At 40.7% G+C, this 25,167-nt stretch overlaps 1 protein-coding gene across 1 annotated transcript; it reads left to right on the top strand.

Moving 5' to 3' along the window:
• The first annotated feature begins 385 nt into the window (after positions 1-385).
• On the top strand, positions 386-24,168 carry HSPA4L (heat shock protein family A (Hsp70) member 4 like). Its single transcript, XM_056490042.1, has 19 exons — positions 386-628; positions 3,940-3,997; positions 4,614-4,754; positions 5,647-5,769; positions 7,129-7,228; positions 8,043-8,176; positions 8,795-9,039; positions 9,125-9,201; positions 10,344-10,495; positions 10,961-11,067; positions 11,499-11,632; positions 12,862-13,064; positions 15,133-15,234; positions 15,744-15,881; positions 16,224-16,349; positions 16,988-17,095; positions 18,015-18,134; positions 18,478-18,639; positions 19,085-24,168. Exons 1-19 carry the CDS (start codon positions 522-524, stop codon positions 19,277-19,279), a joined length of 2,532 nt encoding a protein of 843 aa, XP_056346017.1. The 5' UTR covers positions 386-521; the 3' UTR covers positions 19,280-24,168.
• Positions 24,169-25,167: the final 999 nt, after the last annotated feature.

The raw sequence follows: 25,167 nt of genomic DNA on the forward strand, positions 1-25,167 counted from the left end.
GACACAGCTTCCAGCACAGGGCTCACCCTCTGCCTTGGCTCTCTGGGCTTCTCCAGCTCCACCTGCTCCGGAGCCGGGCGCTGCCCGCCCCTCACGGCGGGTCCGCGGCGCCTCACTCCGCGCACGGCCGCGTTCATGGCCCCGATGGCCGCTCTGCGGTAATTGCCCCGCATTGTTATAATCTCATTAACCCGGGCCATGCCGGCCCCTCGCAGGCGGGCGGGGCGGTGCCTCCGCAGCGCTGACGCGGGCGCGGGGCGGGCTGTGGGCGGCGCCGCTCCCTCCCCGCTCGCCCGCATCCCTCCCGTTCCAGATCCTTCTGGAAGGGCAGCGCCTCCCGAGCGCTGCCGGAAAGAGCCGAGGCGGAGCCGGGGCCGGGCGGGCTCCCCGCCGGCGGCGCCTGCGCACGGCGGGGCCGCTGCCGGTTGGTGCCGGCGCTCCGCAGTGGGGGAGCGGCGGGCGCGGAGCCGCGGCCGGTCCCAGCCCCAGTGCCAGCGGCGTGCGGAGCACCCGGCGCAGCCATGTCTGTGGTGGGCATCGACCTGGGTTTCCTCAACTGCTACATCGGCGTGGCGCGGAGCGGCGGCATCGAGACCATCGCCAACGAGTACAGCGACCGCTGCACGCCGTGAGTACCGGCGCGCCCGGGCCCCGCTCCCGCCGCCGCCGCGCGTCCCCCCGCGGGATGCCCGCCGCGGCCCGGCCCCCGGGAGCCGGCGGAGCGCCCCTTCCCGGGAACGCGTGTGTGGGTCCCGGTGCGCGTCCCGGCTCCTGGCGATGCTGGCGCGTCCTTGAAATCCCGCGCTGTGCCGCTCCGCGGGCTCGGGTGCTGCTGTCCTCGCAGCGCTCCGCTCTCGGGTAGCCAGAGATCCCCGTGGAGTGCATGTGTTTCCCCAACTCTGGAACGGCTGCCAGGGCTGGGAGCGTTTCCATGAACAATTACATGAGCGGTGGCGAGACTGGCGAGGAGGAGGAGGTTGTTTCGGCAGGGAAGCGGCGCGATGAGTTCTCTTTCTTTAAACCTGTTCCTACTTGCACCGCATCTGCTGGCCTTGGAATACCGAGGTCTGGCGAGGAAAGGGGGGGGCACTGGGCAACGTCCGTGATGATGGGAGACGCAAGAGTAGGTGGAGATTTTGCTCCTCTGTTTCTATGGGATACGTCTAGGATTTTTCGAGCTCCATCTGTGCATAATTTTGAAGGAGGATTCAGGAATTCGTGTAATACTCATAAAAATCGGGGGTTGGATGGTGCTTCTCTTTTTACAGAGGGATTTGTAGCTAACAGAGAAAGCTGTTTCTGCTGTGCGAGACTGTAGTAACTTGAGCACTGCTGCCCTGGTCCTCGAGAAATGTAGATTTGCTTTCTAAAAAGTTGATATTTGAAAGTACAAAGAAGTTGATTGCCGAAAAGCATGCCGTCTGTTTTGATGGGAATAGTCTTGAAAACTCGTTTTACTGTTTAGAAAAATACGCTTCTCATATTGACTCTCAGGAAGCAATTATCCTTGTGCAGTAGATACGCAGTGAGAATGAAATTCTCTGGCCTTTCAAATGCAAAGTATCCCATGAAATTGTTGCCCAGAGAATCCTCAGGCCGCTGCAGTTTCCTGTCCCCTTGTGAAGAAGAGTCCTTCCAATTTTTTAGCTGTTTTTGGAGTGTGTTCTTTGCCGGTAGGCTTACCTGCATTTGGTATTTTTCACGCTAATGTATGATTAACTGTATCTTCAAGAGACTTGTAAAGTGATTATGAAAGAGGTTCAAGTTAGCAATTACAGCATCTGGAGCTCACATATGCTTACCGACAGTACCTATCACACTACTTAAGTGACATTTTCATTGACCTTTTTTTCAAAATGTAGTAATACAGGAGACCTTGAGGAGCATCTTTTCTAATGTTACTGTCTTGAGAGAAATCCAACAAAGGTAAATAGAAGTGTAACAGGTTCATTACTGTTATGTAAGTTTACCATAGTAGCTAAATCTTTACTTCAAGTGGGGTTTGAGTGATGTAGACAGATCTAAGTCTTCAATCATAAAAACTTTGCTTATTGCACACAGCAACACAATAAATGGACTTGCTTGAATGTTCCTATGGAGGTGCTCACATCATGCAGGTACTTGAATGAGCTATTAGTTAATTACATTCTGTAATCCAGTGCTTGGGATTGTCAGTGTTAGCACAACGGTGTGTCATCCTGGAAGCTATAGCACAAATACTTCACAAAGAAGGGAGAAGGATTCTGCCAAAAAGCTGTGCATTGCAGGAGAACTTGGATATTTCCTGGCCTGTTGGCCTGTATGTCTTTGAAAGTTAGTTGACACTTGACTTTCCCTGAACTGGGAACTTCAGTTGGTCTGTTTAACACATTTACAGTGCTCCTAGCACTTTTAAACTCATGGCAAATGGCCCTTTCAGGTGCTCTGCCTCACCACTTGGGTTTGTGGAAAAACGAGACAGTTGTTGATAGCTCAGAACTTACTTCACTTAATCACACAGGTGTGATTACTGTGATCACATGCTGTAATTAAGATGATGTAATAAGGACTCTTGGAAACGACTGAGTTTTTTGAAGCCGAGGAGGGCACATTTATTTTTCTGACATCTCTGCTTCCCAGCAGCAGGAGGGAGAAACCATCCATCCCCCTGTGCTGGAAGTGAGTAATTGAAATAACCCTTGGCAGGAGCTGTGGTGGCTCTGGGCTGGTGCTTCATGCTCTGCATGGGGTCATGTGCAAATGGTGCTGTCTGAGAGCAGAGGCAGATTCCTGCACTGAAAAGGTGTGATGCAATAGCATCAGTTGGTAAATCGTTTCCTTGCTGTGGAGATTGCTTGATTATCTGACTTTTACTAATTATCACGAGGAGTAATTGGAAACTGTAGTGTTGTGACATTAAAAATTGTTGTTTGTGAAAGCTGAACTAGAATTTGAAAATGTAGGGTAATGCCTCATGTATTTGCAGCAGTTAAATCTGGAGAAGGTTTTGGATGTCACAGAGAAGAGGTTGCTAGAAAATACTATCAAATTGCAGTGGCCTCAGTGATGGAGAGGAATCAGTCTGCTCGAGTGACCTTTATGCATTCATTAAACAATTACGTTTGAGCTGTATGAAATACGGGTTTCTCTGTTACTCTTGAATGGTCGTAGCCAGATCAGCTGCCTTTTGGGGAAGAGTTATATTTCAGGTCTGTGATGTGAAGATGTGGTGTTGGTAACTTTCAGAACAGAAAATAACATTTCCAAAGGCAGTGCTGAGAGGCCAGCTGGTGGCTGGGGCCTGAGGCAGCCTTTGCTGATCCAGGGGGTGTTCAGTGGTAGCCAAGAAGCTGCAGGGAGCTGTGGATCACAGCTCAGAGGTTCTCAAGCCCTGGGTGCCTGGGAGCTGTCCTCAGCTCTGTCCCCTTCTGCCTGTTTGCTGCATGTACCCGGTAGTCTGCAGTTGTGGAAGCACTAAACAGCTCATTAAGCTCCCGTGGTTTGTGGGATTTTTAATTGTTGTCTTAGGATTGTTGCTAAGGGCTCTTGGAGTGTGGATGTGGCCCTGTCAGACACAAGGGTTGTTGAGTCAAGAGAAGTTCAGGGTTTTGAATTAAATCTCACAGACTTTGTAGGTTTTGACCTGTGACCCAGAAGTAACTATTGATGCCTTTACTTCATTATAAAATCTGTAGAACATTTGAACTTCTACAAAATTCCTTAAATGCACTTAGAATGACAACAATTGCAGTTGCTTGCTGTTTCTGAACTAATTTACAGAGAGCAAAATAACTAGAAACGCTACTTTAGATTCTGGTGCTTCATGCAGTAATGCTGTTATTTAACACATCCATGTTCTGCTGCTTGAATTTTTGTAGATGTTCTAAAGTACCACGGGAATATTTTATGATACTTTCTTTTAATTTTAAAAGCTGAATTCTAATTTTTTTTTTTCCTTAGAGCATGTATATCTTTAGGATCCAAGACCCGAGCCATTGGGAATGCAGCAAAGAGCCAGGTAAATGGGTCAAAACTTATTTTGGCTGGTAAACAAGTTTATCTTGGAGAAGATTGTCCTGCAGTAGTTTCTTTTGATAGCTTAAATATTGTGTTCACTGGGATTAGTTTATTTTCTTTCTTTGGTTGAAAGCCTGTCCTGAAAATAACTAGATTAAAACACTGATGAGAGGATAGGTGTGGGGAGGCTTTACATCCAGATGGGATCTGAATTGGAGGAGAAGTTTAAAGGAAGGGAAATGTGTTAATTTGTTGAAGGTTCATTTAAGGTTAATGTAGGTAATAACTTCATTAGTTCCTGCAGGCAGCCACTGCAATAATATAGGATATTAAATATTTCATGCTGTATCAGAAAGCTCCTCTAAAATAAAAAGGACAGTGAAAATTGATGGCAGCAAGCTAATGGATATTACAGAGAGAAGTACATATGAATTTTTTTAATAGAGGCCATAGATTAAAAAGTAGATGATTCTTTCTCTCTCCTCACACTTTGCTTTTCAGTGAATGTGTGGGGCTTGACACAGGCCAGTGTGTGCATTAAGCCCAACATAAAAAATTGCTTTCTGCACAGTCCTCTGTATCGGAATGTCCTTGTAATGAAAATATCTTTGCCACAGATTGTCACAAATGTAAAAAATGCAGTGCATGGCTTCAAAAAACTGCATGGAAGAGCATTTGAAGATCCTTACATACAAGCTGAAAGGGCCAAACTTCCCTATGAACTTCAGAAGATGCCAAATGGCTCCGTAGGGGTAAAGGTGAGTGAGAGCTTTTGGTGGAATCTCTCTGGTGGTAGAGATGAGCACTTTGGGCCCATGTCACTTAACTTCCTGTGTGGTCACTTACATCTTCCTTTAGAAAACTAAATACCTTCCTGTATCTCTAATAAGTCTGTACTTTGTCTGAGATATCCCTTGAAGCTTCTCACCAATCATATTAGTTTTCCTTAGTCACATTAAGTTTTCACTTCCCCTTACTGGATTTACCTTCAAATCTGTATAATTACAGTGTGAGATTATTCGTTTCTATCAGACATGCAGAGCCTAAGTGTCAGAAAAACAACATAATACTCTGAATATGAAATTTGAACAAGTTATTTTTAATTTGCTTCCTAACTAAATGGCAGGAGTGCTTGGGATTGCTGGAGAGACAATAGCTTGTTAGGAATTCAGGACACAGAATCTCCCTTGAAGGCTGAGGATTCAAGTGCATTTCCTGAGCAGGGCAGGACTGTTGGAATTGCCTGGTTTACACCTTCCCTGCCTCCCTTGCTTGAGTGATTGTTGCAGGAAGCAAATGTTCTTTGGGCTTGTTCCAAAACTTGTATTTTTAGCTTGTGTTATAGGACAGTGTCAGCCTACGTGTATTATGCTCTTTTTTTTTGCTGTTGTTTCTTAAATTCAAAATACACAAGCAGCAGAAATACTGTATCATTGTGAACAGTCCCTTGAAATAACTGAGATGCCAAGCTTCCCACAAAAAAAAAAAAACCAAAACTGAAGTGAAGATTTGTTGTGGGGAGCACAGATCAATTGACAGGGAGTTACCTCGTGTCTAGAGCTGGATGCTTAACATCACAAATGTCCAAGCTGCACTTCTTGAGAGCAAAGTTGAGATGATTGATCACCAAATCCCAATTCTCTGTTTCAGGTGAGGTACCTGGATGAAGAGAGACTGTTTGCAGTGGAACAGATCACAGGAATGCTGCTGGCCAAACTGAAGGAGACTTCAGAAAGTGCTTTGAAGAAACCAGTGGCCGACTGTGTGATTTCTGTAAGTTGTGGTATATTTATTGCAATCCATAGGCAGCTTTATTCAAGCTAGGACCATTTATACCATGATGCAATGGTAAAAGGTATAAGTAGTGGATAGAAATCATATCCCCAAAAATGGACCTTTTTTGCAGGTTTTCCAAATGAAAATACTTCTTAAAGCATATGTGAGGAGATAAAAGTTGTTAGATCAAGAGTGTATTTCCAGAAAGGACACAGTGCTTAAGCTGATCCAGTCAGTCTGTCTCTAAGAGCTACAGACAGTATTTCTGATTACTGCAGTTCTTGTTACAAATGGGAGCTGTCCTAGGTGTAAGCGTATCCTCCTTGCTTCCAAAGAACCTTCCTAAATTCATGGTGAATTTCTTTCTTGTTACATGGGTGAGTGCTGTTGTAGTGCAGGTGAGAGTCACCTGAACTTAGAGCTCTGAGGGTCATGCTGATAATTTGACACACCCAAACGACTTGGCTTTGTTTGAAAAAGTCTTTTTGTTTTGTTGGATACCAAGTCCTATGTCTGCTTTTCATATGGTCTTTGTTTACTGGCACTGGTGGGAAGTTTGGGCATGAAGGATTGCAGTTGTGCCTTCTCTGTCAGGCAAAGACATGGGAACTGGAAAACTGTGTACTTCAGCTGTTAAAAATCTGCTTTGATCTTTTTCCTTGTTTCCTTACTGTGTACAAAGACACTGGGAGAATACCTCCCACGCACCCAGGGATCCTTGGCAATGCCCCACGGCAGCAGCTAGCAAAACACACAACAAAATGGAGCTCTGCGTCTGCTGAAGAGGTGCCAGCTGATTGCAGCCAGATCCTAAATGGGCTCTGATCCTGCTGTGCCTATTTTTGGTGGCACTGAACCTTTCAGTACACTGTAAGCTGGCACTGTGGTGGCAGTGACACCTGAAAAATGGATACAGGTTCAAGTTTGATTCCAGCATCACTGCAGTGCTTCTGCCATTGACTTACTGTGGGGCTGCGTGTGAATATTTGTTGGGTTGGCTTTGTCCTGCACAAATGTTTCCAGAAACTGGTGATGATTTTAGGATGAAAGACTCATTAAAACAATCTGAGAAAGCATTTTCAGGATTTTTTTTGTGTGTGTGTATCAAAATCTGCTTTATTTAAAACAACCTTGGATGCCACTTCATTTTTGCCATAGTTTGAACTTTTAATTAAAATATGCGCTAAAATGAATTAGCTGGCTGTTTTATTCAGACAGCCTTATTAATTTGAGGTTAGCTTATAACAGTTTCTTGTGGTAATGACATTTATAGGATAGCTTGATGGGCAAGTCTTGACTACTCCAAATTAAAAATCCATATCCTCTAATATCTAATGTCATTATTTTTGGAAACAGGTCCCTAGTTTCTTCACTGATGCTGAAAGAAGGTCTGTAATGGCAGCTGCACAGATTGCAGGATTAAATTGTCTGAAGCTGATGAATGAAACTACAGCAGGTAAATGGCCAGGATTTTTTTTTGTCCTTCGAGGCTGTTCAGGCTGTTGAATGTGAGGGTGATGACACACTGCAGTTACACAACTGGGAGCTTGGGAGAGAGCTGTCCTGGCTAGTACTGCCCAATCCAGTTTGGGAACTGGAAACACAGCAATGGGGTGGTGTGCAGCACTTGGGAGGCACCTTGAGAGCTGGGATTTGCTAACCTGGGCACGGTCACACTTGGGAATAGCTTTGGAAATAAACTATTTCTGTTAAGTAATTTACTCCCCTCTTCTGGTTTTGGTGAATTCTAGGCTAGAGCATAGAAATACATAACATTTCATGGGGACTAAAGTTGGAGCTGCTTAAATTAGTAATTTTTATTTTTCCTGATTCTCTCTGTTTTTAGAAAGTCTCAGAAAGCTTTCCAAATGAGTGCTGGTAGTGGAAGCTTAGGTTCATGTAAACTAAGTCTTTCAAAACATTTTCTTTACTTCTTGGGCCTGCTTGAATTTTTCAAAGCTGAGGTAAAAAATTCTGAAAGTAAGGCATTTCAAGGGAGAGGTGTAGGCATGAGTCTTAATCTGTGCAGTTTCACAAATTTGTGTTAATTTGGCCACAAGCAAAATTGGGCTAAAAGTTCATTTGGCATCTCTTTCTCTCTTGCCAATGAAAAATGTGTTTTCAGCATGGTTTTGACTTTTTAGTAAGAATTATGGAGGTATTTAGAAAGGGTAAACATGGGTAGTGTCTGTCTTTGGGTGGTGCTTTTAATGCATGGTCTGCAGCTGTGTGTGGCTTCCCCTTACCTTCCATGGGTTGGTGTTTTCCAGTTGCATTAGCCTATGGAATATACAAGCAAGATCTGCCAGCCTTGGAAGAGAAGCCAAGAAATGTGGTCTTTGTAGATATGGGGCATTCTGCATATCAGGTTTCCATCTGTGCTTTTAACAAGGGAAAACTGAAGGTAATCTTTTAAGTCATACATTAAAAGCCTGAAGTATTTAAAACTCAAAATACTGCTCTGTGGAAAGATTAGTTTAAAAAAAAAAAGCCAGTCAGAAAATATTTTTTAAATGTGGAATACAAAATTTTTCTGTTATATTTTGGCTCTTTCATCAAGTCAGTTTTTGTAAAATGCAGAAGTGAGGCATCCTAAAATGTGTTTTGCAAAGTGCTTGGTAATTAAGGACACTGCACAGTTTTTGTGTCACATCCCTGAAGTACTTGCATATTCAGGGAGCCTCCTAAGCCTTGTAGTTGTGCGACTGACTCACTCATGGGAGACTGTTGAACTGTCTTGAGCCGCTCCAAGATGTTGGAGTTCTTTTGGTACCATCCGTGACAGTTCAAAGTCTAATTCCAGTGGGATGGGAAGCGGAGCTGAACAGTCTTTGCTTCCTGATTTGGAGACATTTTTGGCTGTGACCTACTAATGGCTGAATTAGTAGGGCCTGTCTCTGGTAGCCAAATGCCATCTGAGGCTGTGTGGAAGGTGATGATGGCACGTCTTGCTGCGCTGAGTAAATGACACAGAATGAACCTTGTCTAATAACTTCTGATCTTGTTCTTTGACTTCTGCCAGGTCTTGGCCACTACCTTTGACCCTTTCATAGGTGGTAGGAACTTTGATGAGGCTTTGGTAGATTACTTTTCTGAAGAATTCAGGACAAAATACAAACTGAATGTAAAAGAGAATCCCCGAGCGCTGCTGCGATTGTATCAGGAATGTGAAAAGCTCAAGAAGCTGATGAGTGCGAATGCATCTGACCTTCCACTCAATATCGAGTGCTTCATGAATGACCTGGATGTCTCCAGTAAGATGAACAGGTACTGGGTGTTGTTCCCACAGAGGGGCAGAGGGTTGTGGTCTCTGAGCAGCCTGGTAACAGCAAGCACTCTTCCTGCCCTGCAGAGCTCAGTTCGAGCAGTTGTGTGCTGCCCTTCTGGCCAGAGTGGAGCCTCCTCTAAGAGCAGCCATGGATCAAGCCAGTAAGTAGAAGTTACTTGAGGTGCTGCTAGTAATCCAGTCATTCCTGATCTCTTTAATGATTATCTTTTCAATGTATTTTTGTATTTATTAGAATTGCAAAGCTAAATACTGAAAAGTTAAATGTAAGTTCCATTCATATGCTTGCCATGAATGCATGATCCCATTCCCGCCTCATTTAGTGCACATGCTACTCTGCAACCTTGGTTATTGACCCTTATTCACCCTGTGTCATGGAAAAGGTTGGCACTCTGCATTTATTTCTAAAACACCACACAACCAAACCAAAATGATGGTGGTAAAAGATATTATTCTTTACTGCAACCTTCTGGCCAGCCTGTTCCATGTGATACTTACATGTCCTCACTGACCTGGTAATTTGGCAGTATATTCTTAAAATGAATTACCTAAAGCATGTGCCAATAACAAAGTAATTTTTTTTGCCTAATGTAGAGTAAAGGAGAGAATTAGACTTCAACAGGAAAGGTTTTACCCCCAGTTCTAGACCTTCAACTAAAAGAAAGGGAAGAATTCTGCTGATCTTGTGACTTGGCTAGATAGCAAATAGAGGAATTAAAAATCTGCATAACTGCTGAGCAGAGCTGTTCAAGGACTGACAGTTGTTTGAAATGACTTCATACACATATATCCTGATTCCAGAACTAAAATGTTAACCTTCAAGCACAATGTGCTGTTTATTAGATATATTGGCTTTAAAGGTTTTCTTTTCTCTTTTGGCAAGCAAAATTAAGCCAGACATAAAATGAGATCTATCTGGGTTTCATTTTGTTGGTCCTGTTTGGGGGAGGTGAGTTATTGTCCAGTAGTGCAGAAGACCCAATTTCACCCTTCTGAGTTCATGCTGAGCAGAAAGGGGATGCACATGGACAACACACTTTAAAGAACAGCTGTTCTCATTGATGCTTGGCTTCTGCATTTCCCAGGTTTATGCAGCTAGAAAACTGTAGCATACAGGAGGGACAAAGAGTTCTAAAGATCTTGTCAGCCATGAATTATATTCAGTGCTTCTTCACTGTGCCTAGATAATAAGAGAACTTCTATCCTTTTTTCTCTTCTTTTTGTGTCCAAAGATAGCTTTCTGGTGTCTTGATCATAACTTAAGGGCATGCACTCTCTTTTCTAGAACTTCAGCGTGAAGATATCTACAGTATAGAAATAGTAGGTGGGGCTACTAGAATTCCAGCAGTGAAGGAACAGATCTCTAACTTTTTCTGTAAAGAGATAAGCACCACACTAAATGCTGATGAAGCTGTGGCAAGAGGCTGTGCCTTGCAGGTATAGTTCCTGAAATAAAACTTTAGTATTGCTTCTTTAACATAATGTACTAATGAAATACAGCTAACCACAAGCAGAAGGTACTGCAGCTGAAACAAGGTGCAGAGTCTTACTTTCACTAATTGGTGACAGTGACCATGTCAGAAATTATTCTGTTACATTCATTAATTTGCTGCTGTGTCATGTTAGAAGGATGGGCTTGTTAAAAAGACCTGTTAAATTTGAGTACCTGAATTCTGCTGTTACTCTTCTGTGTTATCACTTGGGACCTTTGCTAGGTATCTTTACTGGAAATCACTGAGGAAATAACATCTAATACTTAACACTTAAGTCTTTTAGTTCAGTTGACTCTAGGAAGTTTCTGTTAAAAAAAAAAATATGACCTATATGATAAGTACTAATTCTTGAACTTGATAATATGACTGAATGGATATAATAAATAGTTGGTATGTTTTTTTTTCCTAGTGTGCAATTCTTTCTCCAGCTTTTAAAGTACGTGAGTTTTCCATCACAGATGTTGTTCCGTACTCTATAACACTGAGATGGAAATCATCTTATGAGGAAGGAACAGGGTAAGTTGTACAGTGCCTGCAAAAACTGGTGTTTGGATATAAAGAAAAACGTTGAGCTGGGGAAAAAAACAGGCCTCAGGCTGTGAAGCTGTTGTGCACTTGAACACTTGAAATTTTAATTTTCTTTTTTAGCATTTTACCTTTTGGGTTTCAGTTACTGCTTAACAATTGCAAATACAATTAATTAAATAGTTGGTGTGAAGTTGCCTGATTTTTAATAAGTGTGACATAAAATGCAGAGTCCAGCTTTGAGATCTAGAGGCCTTGAACCTCCAACTCTTTAAACTCCAACTTTTTTGTTAAAAACTGACTTAAACTAAATCGCTTTGTTGCTTGGTTATCAGGGTTGCTGATTGTTAACATACCTTGGCTTTGATTATCCATGAAGTTATGCTCAGAGGTTTAATGTTATCTAATGTTTATTGCTTTAGGGAATGTGAAGTCTTCAGTAAGAACCATGCTGCTCCATTCTCAAAAGTAATTACTTTCCACAAGAAAGAGCCTTTTGACTTGGAAGCTTATTATACTCATCCACATGAAGTGCCTTATCCTGATTCCAGAATAGGTAAAGATATGGGAATAAAAGCCCCATCCCTAACTCCTGTTGATACAGGAAAAAGTGGTTCTCCTTTCTTGTAAGATATGTTCCTTCCATATTTTCTAGCTTATAGAAAAGCTTAGGTTCTTTAGAAAGGCTCACCACAGGCTTCTTTATTTAAATCTAGTGAGCAAACCATATTGACATCTGTTTGACATGCCTAAAAAAATTTTGCCTTTTTCTTTCCGTCTACCTTTACATTCTTTTCTGAATGCTTCAGAAGAAGCGGGCATAAAGAGTTTAGTGCTCTTTTGTATGGTTCTTTCAGTTTCTATAAAATTGATAAGGATCTTACGTGCCTGCCAGCCTGGATTTTTCAAAGAAATTGGATCAAAGGAGCTGTTGCCTGTCTGGACAGATAACTTGTCTCATGCTATGTGTCATGTCTCTTTCTTTTAATCTGAGAAAATAAAATACAGGTGTTTCCTCAATTTAAGCATCTGTAGTAGAGTCTAAAGAACTAAATGGCATAAATAAGTTTCTTCTTAGCTAATGCTACCTTACTTGCAGTTATTAGTACACTCCTTGGGGTCTTTAATTCATTATTTTATTCACTGATTTATGAATCAGGTACAAACTTGCTGCTGTCTGTTTGGCTGTCTATGCAGGAAGTCTGTGGTCTTGAGGGGGAAACATTCTCCTTTACACAAGCACATAATCTAAACTTAAATTTTCAGCAAGTTGCAAAACAAAAGTATCAACCTCACTGCTTTCAGAAACTTTGCTAAGCACTGTTCATTCTCCAAAAAGTGTAGTGCAGCCATGTTATCAAATTCAAACAGAATCTTTTATCTCTGTTAACGTTTTATTTTTCAGTGTGAAGTTTGAGTTACGTGGACAAAAGAAACCATTTGAGATGAATCAGAGTAGTTTCTCTAGTGTGGTGGTTACAGAAGGCAACAGAGAAGTAGAACACCTAGTAAAGTACTGTCTTGTTTTTTTTATGAAATACAGATAAATCAAAAACATCTTAATAATTATCAGTGAACTGAAAATAATTGGGGAACCAGCTTTTTTTAGTTTATCTACCTTCAGCTTACATTGTAGGATTGTCAACTGAATAGAAAGTTTCCAAATAGTTCCAGTTATGTGAAGTTGCTGTTTAAATTAACACCCTTAAAGGATTATGTTTGGGTTTTTTTCACCTTTCTCTGCATTTTGGAATAATAATTAAAGCTACCTCTGTTGTTTCCAAGGGCGTTTCACTATTCAGAACGTTGGTCCCCAGCACGACGGCGACAACTCCAAAGTGAAGGTGAAAGTGCGCGTCAACATCCACGGGCTGTTCAGCGTGGCCAACGCGTCCATCATAGAGAAGCAGAGCGTCGAGGGGGATCACAGCGACACCCCCATGGACACTGAGTCAGCAAGTAAGAACCAAGGCAGAGATGAGGAGCTGGTATGTAAAGCTTGTAAACATCTACACTGTCATTCTGACAACAGAGCCCATAATTGCAGGATAAATCACAGTGTTTCACTTCTGACAGTTACTGCTTCTCCACCCTTAAATTACTTCTTTGCTTATATAACACATTTCTTCATGTTTATTGCTTAAGTGCTGGTGGAGTGTGGCACTAAGAACAAAGAATGGAAAAACAGATTCTAAAAAAATAAATTAGTTTTTTCATTGTTCTTTATCATCTCTCTACTAGTCTTAGCATTATCTAGTGTCACTAGCAAAAGGCAGTATATTTAATGAGATCTGTTGACAAATTAATTCTAAAGGTTTTTCCTCACAAACTGTTTTCAATGAGTAAAAAATATATAGTATTTCTTTACACATGGAAAACTGCACTACCTCTTGAAAGTAGCTCACTGTGAGATGCAGCTGTGCCCCTTGGCAGTGCAGAGTTGAGGACTGGGTAGCAAGGAACAGTTTGCAGCTGGAAACAGCAACACCAGCGCTGATCCCAGCAGCCTTTCTCTTAAGATTTGGCCTTAGCTTCTCCCACTTTAGATGGATATTCTACAGGAATTAAAACAAATGGTTACACAACTAGCATTACATAAATGGTATAAACAACTTCTTAAATACTACACTGCTTTCCAGGAATGTGGGCATATTTGAAATGCTGAGCATGGTGCAATTCGTTGTGGGCAAGTGCTCCATGTATGATGTTCATAACCAAGTGAGCAAAGGTTGGAAGTGCTAGAGCTGGCATTTAGTGTAAAAGGCATGTGGAGCTTACTGGGAGTGTGCTGAATTCAGTATGAGAGTAGCTGCTTCCACGCTCAGGCTTTCAATTTGTAGCACTTAATTCATCTAACACATCTTCTGTTTTACGATGGTGCTTGTCAGCAATTACCTTTCAGTATTGAGGATGATCCCCTTGACTCTGAGGAGGAGGTTTGTGGTGTCTGTGTCTCATTATTCCCTCTCTAGCTGTTTCCTGTAGGCAGAGCAGTTCCTTCCAGTTGTTGGCTTTTCTATGTGAACAGTAAGAACAGCAAATGAGGATTTAGATACTACTCTTTTCCTACGCTGAAGTGACAAAACTTTAAATTTGGTAGAAGTAGCCTTCTTGTTTTACACTTTAAATAGCAACATAAGCATCTGTGCTAGAGTTTGAAATCCTTAAACAATTGGTTTTATTATTTTGTAGAACTAGTGGTAAATTACTCTATATGTATATGTAGTTTGTGAATCTAGAGACATTAATTCCTTGTAATGGAGGCAGTCTTGGACCTTTCAGACCTTAGCTACATCTTGTTAGTTATTAATGTGCTGGATCTCTGAGTATTAGAATCATCCTGATGACTTCAGGCTTACCCACTACTATGTCATTAAAAGTGTTTTTCAGTGATGAGATTCAGTGATGAGTATTACTTAGACCAAGTGATTTGCTCTAGAAATTTAAGCATCTTTCAGATTGTTAAATTTAGAATAATGCATGAGTGATGAAACTAAAGAAAAATTTATGTGATGCTCTCTTTATTTTGGGTGGCAAGGAGGGAAGATAGTTTTTTATGTAATCCCAAGAGGCTACTACTACAGAAGCTAATTTTTATTGATTTTACTGTTTTGTGAGACAGATGCAGGTAATAATTGCAGTGATTAAATTATTTCTGCTTTAGGTTGCAAACTAAAGTTTAGGTCAAAAATGATACGAGGTCAAAGTTCTGGCTGTTCCATAGAGAATCCATTGTTGTTTCCTGTGTTGGTGGTGTGTTGCTAGAATGTTCTTTTGATTTAATTTTATATGTATTTATTTCTAATTTAAAGTGGGTGTTCACAAGGCTTTTTGTAATTATGTAATGGGGACAAACAGCAACATCAAGCAGCAGAGTAGAATTTTCATTTAATTTGAAAGATACAAATACTGCATCAAAATGCTGGTTTAAACATGGTGAAGCTAAATTTTTAAGATTGATTCCAAAGTTCATCTGATGTCTGTGATTTACTGTAGTTGATATCAATCCTAAATCTTACAGCAAACCTTTGCATTCAGTTATGTAACTCTCTGCAGGATAAAATGCAGGTTGATCAAGAAGAAGGTGTGCAGAAAAGTCAAGCTGAGCAACAGAACCAAGCAGATGAGGAAACTGAAAATCCTGGAACTGAAACCAAGGTTTGTATTCAGTATTGATATGACATTTTTTGCCCAGTATTCTCACACTTACTGATTTTGCTAGTTGGAAAACATGAGACTGTTTAGAGGACAACTATATTAACTATATAACTATTAATATCAACTATATTAAGTAAGAAATCCTATCACAGCACTTTAATTTTCAACATAGCATGATTAAGACTTTGAAGTAGGTTTGCTGTTTAACCTGGTCCTATAATGAAGATGGAATTCGGGGAGATTAGGAAACATTGTGAAGAATAATGTGCAGTGCTTTAAGCTTTTGAAAAAGATTTCTTAAGAGTTAATTTAAGAAATTAAATTTCACCTGTTTGGTTCCAAGCTCAGGTAATAGAGATTTTGAATACCGAGGAATAATTAGGTGCTTAATTTACATAGGAGTAATTTGTAGCTGTCTTAACTAGTTTTATTTGTGTCTCTTTTTTGAGCATAAATGTTGTAATACTTCAATTCCTGGAAGTTGCTTAGTAGTGTCACTCTTTTCATAGGCTGCTTCTGGAGAAAAGCAAGATCATCCCTCCCAGCCAAAGGCTAAAACAAAAGTTAAGAGTATTGACCTCCCCATACAGGCAAGCCTCTATAGGCAGCTGGGACAGGACCTGATCAATTCCTATATAGAAAATGAGGTAAGCAGCATAAAGAGGTGACCACTTTAATTAATGTCACTGTAAATAAGTATCTAAAAAACATTTGCAATCATCAACCTAATTTAGAATTCTTTAGGAAGTTGCCCTTAATTGTAATGAGTTTTGTTGTGGTTTGGGTTTTTGGTGAAATGACTCAGTTTCTCTGGATTTAGCCTGTTCTGGTTGTGCTTGTAGTGATGGCTTACACAGAGGTGAATGTTTTTATCAGTAATTGTGAATTATCAGGCCTTTGCCAAGTTCTCTGGTACAGTTTCAAGAGTAGCCACTAAGCTTAACACTTACAAATGCTTTCAGTTTTAAGTGTGCCTTTCTCCACCCTAGGGGAAGATGATGATGCAAGACAAGCTTGAGAAAGAACGAAATGATGCTAAGAATGCTGTTGAAGAATATGTGTATGAATTCAGAGACAAGCTGTGTGGAGTCTTCGAGAAATTTATCACTGAAGAGGTAAGACTTGCTTACATGTTTCAACTGTTGGAAAAGAGTTCCTTTGCATTTATAAACGTTGAGTGTGTTGCCCTGTGGAGGCTGCAGGGGTCTCTTGGACTGGTTTTGGAATAGGAGATGGCTTGCCAGCAGTGAAGCTGAAGTTAACACACCTGACATTTGACTTGCAGAGTTCTGTACTGCCTCAGAAGCTCCACAGTGGCAAGGAAGGATCGGAGATGCAGGCAGAAAGTAAAAATCCTATGGTCAGCATAGGAAAGTAGGACAGATCACCACAAGCTTCTGAGTGGCATGAGTGGGTAGGAATTAAAAGGAAATGAACAGATAATATGGAACACTCTTCAGAGGTGCATGGACTGTCTTAAACAGCCTCAAGGTCTGATTTTATATCTCTGGTAAACTTCACCTGCAAATCACATGACTAGGGCTGTCCTGCCTCTCTCATTACTGTAAAATCTTGGCTTTGAAGTCTGTTAATTACTGTTTTCCTTCACTGTCACTTTGAATATTTTAAGTTGATCTATTAAGCTGAATATTTGAAGCAGTCCTGTTTTGAGTAGGGTGGGTTTGTGCCAGGGAGAGAAGTCTCATTTGATATGTTCCTTTCTGACTTGGAGTGTCCATAACTTGATTTGTAGGATTCAAATAAGCTGACCTTGTTGTTGGAGGACACAGAAAACTGGCTTTATGAAGATGGAGAGGACCAGCCAAAACAAGTTTACATGGATAAGCTTCAAGAATTAAAGGTAAGGTTTTAAGTTGTTTTCTGGAAAACTCACTCATAGATGTTTGGGGGTGGGTGTTCAGGTTGTTTATGTTCAGTTATGAAATGAGCATAATATTTAGAATTAGAAGTACAGTGTAATGTGAGTTGTGCTCCTCATTTGAAAATGGTTGAAATGAAGCAGACTGTCACTAATGACAATAGATTTAATTGCATTGGGAATTTTCTGTCAGACTTCTTACAGTCTGAAAGAGGCTTTTGAGTAGTTTGACTGCACTCCTGGGTAATGAGAAGTACATTCCAGAATATATATTCTGTTTTTCCTGTTCTTAGTGATCTTCTGATCTAGATGTATAGTAAGACCAATTTTTGGGTCTAATATCCAACAGTAAAGGCTCTGGAGTGCTTTAACAGTAGCTTCCATTGTATCATTTGATAATTAATGACAACCAACCCCTGAATGCTTTAGATTTTAAGGATCTGGTGAGGAAAATACGAGTTCTGATGAACTCTTACTACTTAGTATTAAGTAGTTGAAGTATATGTCTAGTATATGTCTACCCCTAGCAGTGTAGAGCCAGGCAACTGCCTGGATGCCAGTATTCAAGAGAAGGAAGAAGCAAACAGTGGATAAAATTAGAAGTTTTCTGATTAACTACTTGAAAATTAAAGCATCTGTTGAAGCTTAACTGGTTTCTGTTCCAAATGCTCTTTTTGCAGAAAACAACAAAATACCAACCCTAGAAAGGACAGTCATTATTCCTGTGTTTAAACTTCTGCTTTTTTTTGTTGTTGGACTAAAGCAATATGTAAAGACTTGGCTGTTTCAGTGGGTGAGAAAAGGAGTTAAAGGCAGCCTTCCTTCCCATGCTGCTTTGTGTTCTTAGAGCAGACTAAGGGAAATACGTGTTTTGTAAAGATCTTTGTGCTTATTATTCCAGAAATTTGGACAGCCTATCCAGGAAAGATGCATGGAACATGAAGAGAGACCAAAAGTTCTAAATGAACTGGGAAAGAAGATTCAGCTCCTTATGAAAGCAGTAGAAGCATACAAAAATAAGGTAAAGCCAAATGATTTAGCTACTCAGTGATTGCAGGTGTTCTGAGTTTGGCCGCAGAGTCTTTTGTGTCTAAAAAAATCCTGTAAAGTTAGCTCTTATACTGCTTTAAAAGGAGTGTTGTACTTCTGCTCCTGAGAACTTTAAACCTGCTCTGCATTGCTGGCAGAAAGAGCTTCTTCATGAGAATGTAAATCAAAGGTTTGTGTTTTTATGGTGGCTGGTACCACTTGAAATGGATCTCTGACTTTACGGCTGTTACCAGTGTTTCTGTAACTTATAAGATTAACTTACTTGGGTGAGCAGCATATTTTAATTGGTGATACAAATACCTCTCTCTCCTTAGGATGAAAAGTATGACCACCTAGATCCTGCTGAGATGGAGAAAGTTGAAAAATACATTAATGAGGCTATGAATTGGTTGAATAGCAAAATGAATGCTCAGAACAAACTCAGTCTAACTCAGGATCCAGTTGTCAAAGTGGCAGAAATACTAGCAAAATCCAAGGTAAAAAAAAAAAATAATTGTACTTGTTGCATTCTAATCAGTTTTTCCTGAACCACATTTTAGCCTAGATATAAACTAGAATATTACATGTGCACAGATTTTAAAGCTATTAAAAGATCTATACAGAGGGAGCAACAGTTACAGCACTCTTCAGTGCTGGCTCTTGATTTACAGTAGTACCTCTGCACAAGCCTTTTTAAAATACTGAGTTACAGCACCCAGTTTCTACAGAATGGATTGTCATACAGGTTTGTAACAAATCAGAAGCTTCTCAGGTAATGAAAGGCTTTTTTTGAAATTTCTAGATTTGCCAGAATAGAGAAGTCTGGTCCTTGACAATGAAACGCCAGGCCATTATGGACCAGAAACAAATTAGAGACATTGTAGTTGAGTGCAGTTGCTGTGCCACCAAATGACCTTGCTGTCTCACCTGTGTCACTACTAGGAACTGGATAGCTTCTGTAATCCCATTCTATCCAAGCCCAAGCCGAAGATAGAACCTCCCAGTGACGGGCAGGCCAAAGCTAACGGGGAACACAACGGGCCAGTGAACGGACAGAGCGCCGCTGAAACAAAACCCGAACCAGCCAAGGACAACCCTCAGCAGACCAAACCCCCCGGAGAAATGGAAGTGGACTAAACCTTGCAATTCTTTTACTTCATTAAAATAGTGCAAGTAACCACAGGGTCCATTCTTTTTGTCTGGTACACACCTCAGATGTTCAGTTATTCTTAGCCAAACTTCTGTCATTTGTTGCTGAGTAGTTTTGAAAGTGTTTTATATTAAGTACACCTCTGATGTTCATTTCCACTGATGCTGCTTATGTGGAGCTTTAGCCAAATGTAGATTGTATAAGTCAGTTGAAGCTTTCCCAATATATTTTATATCAAACATACAGAATTGATCTATAAATGGCAACAATCTACCTTATTTAAAGCTTTTATTGTGGATAAACCTCAGCTCCTTTATTCAGGAAAGGATACTGTATTGCACTACTGATGCTCAAGTGTAGATCTAATCGCATCTTTATTTTGGAAAAATATTGGAATTGAAGTGGCAAAACCTGTCACTTGAAGCACTGACCTTTTCTAGTTATTGTATTGTTATAATTTAAATATTAAAATAGAGGTTAGTTGGCATACCAGTCCATCTTATTGATGTACCATGAGAATCGTACAGTCTTTTTCATAGGAACTGAATAATATGAGCTTAAGCATTTCTGGGTTCCCATACCACTACCAGTCTTCATTACAAACTGCTCCAGCATCCTGGCTCTGCTGTGTGCTGGAATTCCTGGTCTCTGCACATTGCTGTACATACCCTGCTGTGCTTAGGACAGGGTGATGCTGGTGAGAACAGGATGAAAGGGGAGAATATTCAAGGCCTGCTGCATAGCTTTCCCTTGAAAATGTCTTATTGCACGTGGAACTATTTCCACTTCTTTTGTTTTGAATTCAATTTACATCTTGATTGTATCTCATCCTGGGGAGGAGAAACAACAGAAACAGTGCTGTGCAATCAGGGAGGGTATCACCACCCTGATTTTGAGGTTGCTTAAATGCTGTTTGGTGCAAACTTGAAAGAAATGCTGAGAGCTTATTTAAGCCTTGATGCTCAGCAGATTAATTTTTTGGTCAAGGACCAAAACAAAAGAGCTTAAAAACTGGATATTATTACCCCAAAGATGGAATCTGCTTGATGAACTTGCATAGCTTACCACTTAGCCTTGGTCATTTAGCTATAATGAAAGCGTCTACAACGTACTACATAGTAGAATCACTGTTTTCTTTGATACGTCTTTGACCTTGTCAAGGTCCAGTGTGTGTCTCAAATATATTCCAAATGCTTCTGTCAGTCACTGAGGTACTGCAGCACTTGCTAAAGCCAGTCACTATTGACTTCAAACAACTCTTAACTATCAGAGTGGGAATGGGCTACTCTTACTATGAGAAGTGGTTTCTTTATCCAGCATAAGAAACTAAAATAAGTTGAAGTGTAATGCTTCAGTGACTTGAACTCTGTCCCAGATACAAATCTGGATGTAACCAGGTAATCCTGCAGTAGTTCCCCAATATGAGGTGTTGCTGTTGTAAACAAGTGAAGAATCACAATCTTGTTTCTGGCTTTGGCAGCCGGCTTTGGCCTTGCCCTTTATATTCTACCACTGTTCATGCTACCAAAAAATAATTCCCGACCCCTGGAAGAGGTGAATTAAACTCTCTTACATCTTCACAGAAAAAGTGGCTGTACATCAATCTGCCAGACTAGTTCAAGTGCTGGAATTGTATCTTCATGACTGACATCAAGTGACTGAGATGAGTGTACTTTGCTCTTTTTCTATTCCTGTTCCTCTTCCATGCAATCAGTGTGGATGGTCTGACACTGTAAGTTGACATGTTTAATGTCCTTGAAAAAAACCTGAGTGACTTTGAGGAGAGTTGTTCTGCAGCTCCTCTGCAGCTTCAGTCTCGAGTTGTGCCACGGTAGTCACACCTCTGGCACTGAGGGGTACTCTACTGCAGCATCAGCTGTCCTTTCAGTCAGGCTCAGCTGGCTTTGTTCTTGCAGGCTTTAACAGCATTTCTATCCTAATGGCTTTTACCATGGCAGTATCATAAACAGCATTCTCAAGTACTGGCTTTCTAAAATCTAGCTACACAATAATTTGTCTATGTAGACTTCTTGGTACCTGTGGCAGAAGAGCACAAATCTGCAGAAATCTCCACTGTCAGCTCTCCAGTAGCTAAAAGGTCATGTGCAAGAACAGAGTGTCCTCTGCTCATGGCTATGAGATGCTTAATACTACATCACAGATGTTTGAGACAACATAATATAAGAATAAAGGCTAGAATAATTCTGCACACTTAAAAGCAGATAGGGTTCAGACAAAGAGTTGTTGTCAAGTTTTCTTACTAGAACAGGAGGGGTTTTTTGCTGTGCTTCTGGTCTGTCTCTAGGTCCCTTCTGAAGAGGGATGCCCACAGAATGCCCACAGAAGCTGATTCTGAGGTCCATGTGTTTTGGGATGATAGAGTTGATGTTTCCACAGTGAGGTTCACATTAATATATTATTTGTTCATACGTAATCTGTTTCCTGTTACAAAGAGGAGATTTTACCAGGCCAGATTTAGGTACTTAAACCCTATGCACAGGTTGAGGTTTTTTGTGTCAGACTCAGCAAGCAAGTTCCCTCTGCTTACCCAGACAGCACCACAGTGAGTGTCTTTGCAACATAAAGTTTTGTTGGGGAACCAGCAATAGTCTGCTGCTCTGCATCTTGTATATTTTAACAGCAGGTAGTTGTCGATAATGTTTTACTTGAAACTTTCTGCTGAGGGCAAGATACATTTCTAATATTTGAAAATGTTCCCTCTGTCCCACAAAAAGAAAAAAAGGAAGCAAAACTATCTTTGTAAAGGCTGTAGAGTTTGTTTAAAAAGCAAATGTTTAATTAATAAAGTTCTAGAATTTCATGTAAAGATCTAGTTACAAACCAGCATAAATACTTTGTTTCATTGTACCATTAAGAGCTTCCTTCTTTCCTTTGAAGAGGACGCATTCTCTTCTGTCTGGAGCATTACTGGACTTGCTCAAGAAAGAACTTAAAAACTAATTTGTTTTAATTTTCTCTACTAAATTAAGTTTAGTTTAGAACTGATTCATGAGTTCCTTTCCACTTTTTTTATTATGGTACTTTAGACTCCAAGGAGTTTCTTTGAACTTCATTCAGATGTAACATAAACAGATTTGTAACATTTAAGTTAGGGGTTTGTGCTCTTCTTTCTTGAAGCTGATGCTTCATGACAAAATGCCCCTTGATTTTGAATGAAGGTTTTGATTTTGTATGTCTGAATTTGAATGAAGACTTCTCTCCCTTGCGGCTTCTAGCAGTGTCCCTGCACTGCTTAAATACTGCCTTTGGGGCATGCTTGCAAAAAACATGGAGTGAGCAGCAGGGTCCTGAATGCTCAGAGGCAATTGGGAAACACCCAACCTGTATTTCCACAACCTGTAATTCCCAAGGCCCCGGGGCAGAGGGAGGGGGAAGGTGCCCTATCTCTGGCACGAAGTGCAGTGTCTGTGGTGCAGCTCCAGCATTCCCAACACCTTGTGGTGTGTGGGATGGAGGTTTTGGTTCTTCCACATAGAAGTGGAAGCTGTTAAAGTAAAGCATCCAATCTGTGTGTTGATGAGATTTCCTTGTATCTTCAACATATTTTCCAACATCTCTGTGTGCTGAACTCCAATCTCTCCTACGGCTTGCTAATAACAGTTCTCATATACTCCATATTTAAGCAGGGGTTTTCTTGTAAGGATTATTATGTAAGCGTAATTTCAGGAAACAAGCAAGGAGCTGGCAGGAGGCTTTTCTTCCCAATTATTTTTTGACACCAGTGTGAAAAATTAACAGCCTTAACAAAACTTGGAATCTACACTTCTCAGAGCTCTGGTTTTCCATGCCTGTCAGTTAACCAATGCTAGCATCCAAAACACAAAGCCACGTTACAAACAAGCTGCATTTGCTGTTTCAAAGCACCTGCCCAACTGCTGTAGGAAAAGAAGTTAAATTCAATTTAGATCAGTGCCATCATGAACCTCATTCCTCAAAATAGGACTTTTCATCACTGTGTGATCACACTTCCACAGTTCTGTGAGCCCTTCTCAAGTGACGCTCAGATGCCCAAACTTGAGTTGTGGGCTGTTACACAGTCTGCCTGCTCTAAGGATGCTTATATTAATTGCCACTAGCTGTGAGTTTATTAACTGGATAGAAGAATGTTCTGTTGCCTCTTAAACTTCTGCTACTCTTAAGTTTTCTCACCTTTCAGGCACCAGGCGACAGAAACCCTCAAAAGAGGTGGTAAAAAACACATCACTAAATAAAAGGCATTAATGCCTCATAAATTATAATTTCAACTTCCAATATAGCAGTTGGAGTATAAACACAAGCTCTTAGTAGCTACAGAAAGTGTGTGGTGGCTGACTCCTAGCTGAATTCTGAATGCTCTGCAGTTGAAATTCTAAGACTTCAACCACTTACTACACATATAAATAACAGTGAAAATAACTAATTGTGACTGTTACCACTGCAGAATACTAAACCAGGAATGTGCTTGATGCAACTTAGTTGATAAGTTTGATACTTGGTATCCAGGAATCATTGCAATGAAATCCATCAAGAATAATTTTAAACAAAAATGCAATTAAGAGCTATACCCACCAGCCACCTCTACCAAGTGTTGAAATAGTTTAACTAAAAAAGGTGGTAGTCTCTGAATGCAGCAGTGGTTCCTTTCCATAGGCGATAACCGTATCTCCACAGGTTGAGGGGGGAAGAGATGGGAGTGTCAGAATTGAAAACGGTGTTTAAGTATGGAAAATGTTTACGATGTATGTAAATGGGATTCTTAGTAGTGACAGATCATGTGCAAATTGACAAGACTTCAATTTATTTTTGAGTGGCAATATAGATTGTCAAGGTTGTGTATAATTATAATAAATATATAAACCGCTACTTGAACCATAAATGACCACCCAAGACCTCATTTTTGCATCAGTGTTCCTAAGAGCAGCTTTGTCTGATGTTGTGGGTTGATACAATGTGAGTTCACCCAAGAGGCCACAGGTAAGCTAAAGGCATTTTTGGTGCCTCACCCCTCCTGCTGTGGCTTCCATCACCCTTTTCTGTCCCAGGCTGCTTCAGCCCAAACAGCACTGCTTTGCCTCTGGGGAACTGCAGTTATTTCCACAGCTGCCATCACATCTCTATGTTTGGATGAGCACAAATTCCCAAGTTTTTTGTAATTCATCTTTCATGAATGACTTACTGCAACAAACAAGTTCAAAGTGCTTTTCCTGTGCCTTGAACTGCTGGGGGAAATTGATGGCTTTGAGCACAGTTAATTCTCTGAGCAGATGCAGAGGTGCAGATGGAAAGCAGCAACCTGTGAGATTCCTCCAGGAATTTTTCTGTGTGCTAGCAGTGTAACAGGAATCCTTGGGTCTTCCACTAGGATGCAATGACTGGAATTCCGCATGACCAATACAAACGCACCAAAACAACATGGTTCAACATTTTTGTATCCATCTTTGGTACACTTTAAAAGCTCCTCAAAGTCTGCATTTCTTTCAGGCTTCACATTCTTAGATCTCAATAAATAATAAAATATTTCACTGTATTAATTTCACAGGCCAGGTTTGGGATTTAGGGGTGGAGAAAACTCCTTACTATTGAAAAAATTCTGTATTTACATATATGTACATGCACATATATAGTGTATATATACAAATCAACTTGATACCTTATCAGTACAGGGAAAAGTACTGCCCTTAACCTACTCTGCTGTCTCAACATCTCTGACCACTCAATCAGCCCCCTTCACACTCCAGAATTTACCAGCTGTGCAAGGATGTTCACCACCAGGAAAAGTATCCCATTGTCACAATGTTCTAGCAAAATAAGGTGAGTGTTGAAAAAAAACAATATCCTGAGTTGGAAGGGACCCACAAAGATCATCCAAGTCCAG

Source organism: Oenanthe melanoleuca, chromosome 4 (assembly GCF_029582105.1).
Source record: "Oenanthe melanoleuca isolate GR-GAL-2019-014 chromosome 4, OMel1.0, whole genome shotgun sequence".
In the NCBI taxonomy this organism is placed as follows: domain Eukaryota; kingdom Metazoa; phylum Chordata; class Aves; order Passeriformes; family Muscicapidae; genus Oenanthe; species Oenanthe melanoleuca.

Coding starts and splice junctions, on each gene's coding strand:
- HSPA4L (XM_056490042.1), top strand. CDS start 522: ATGTCTGTGGTGGGCATCGACCTGGGTTTCCTCAACTGCTACATCGGC. Junction 5,770..7,128: donor TGGCCGACTGTGTGATTTCT/GTAAGTTGTGGT, acceptor TTTTGGAAACAG/GTCCCTAGTTTCTTCACTGA. Junction 15,235..15,743: donor ATCCTGGAACTGAAACCAAG/GTTTGTATTCAG, acceptor CTCTTTTCATAG/GCTGCTTCTGGAGAAAAGCA.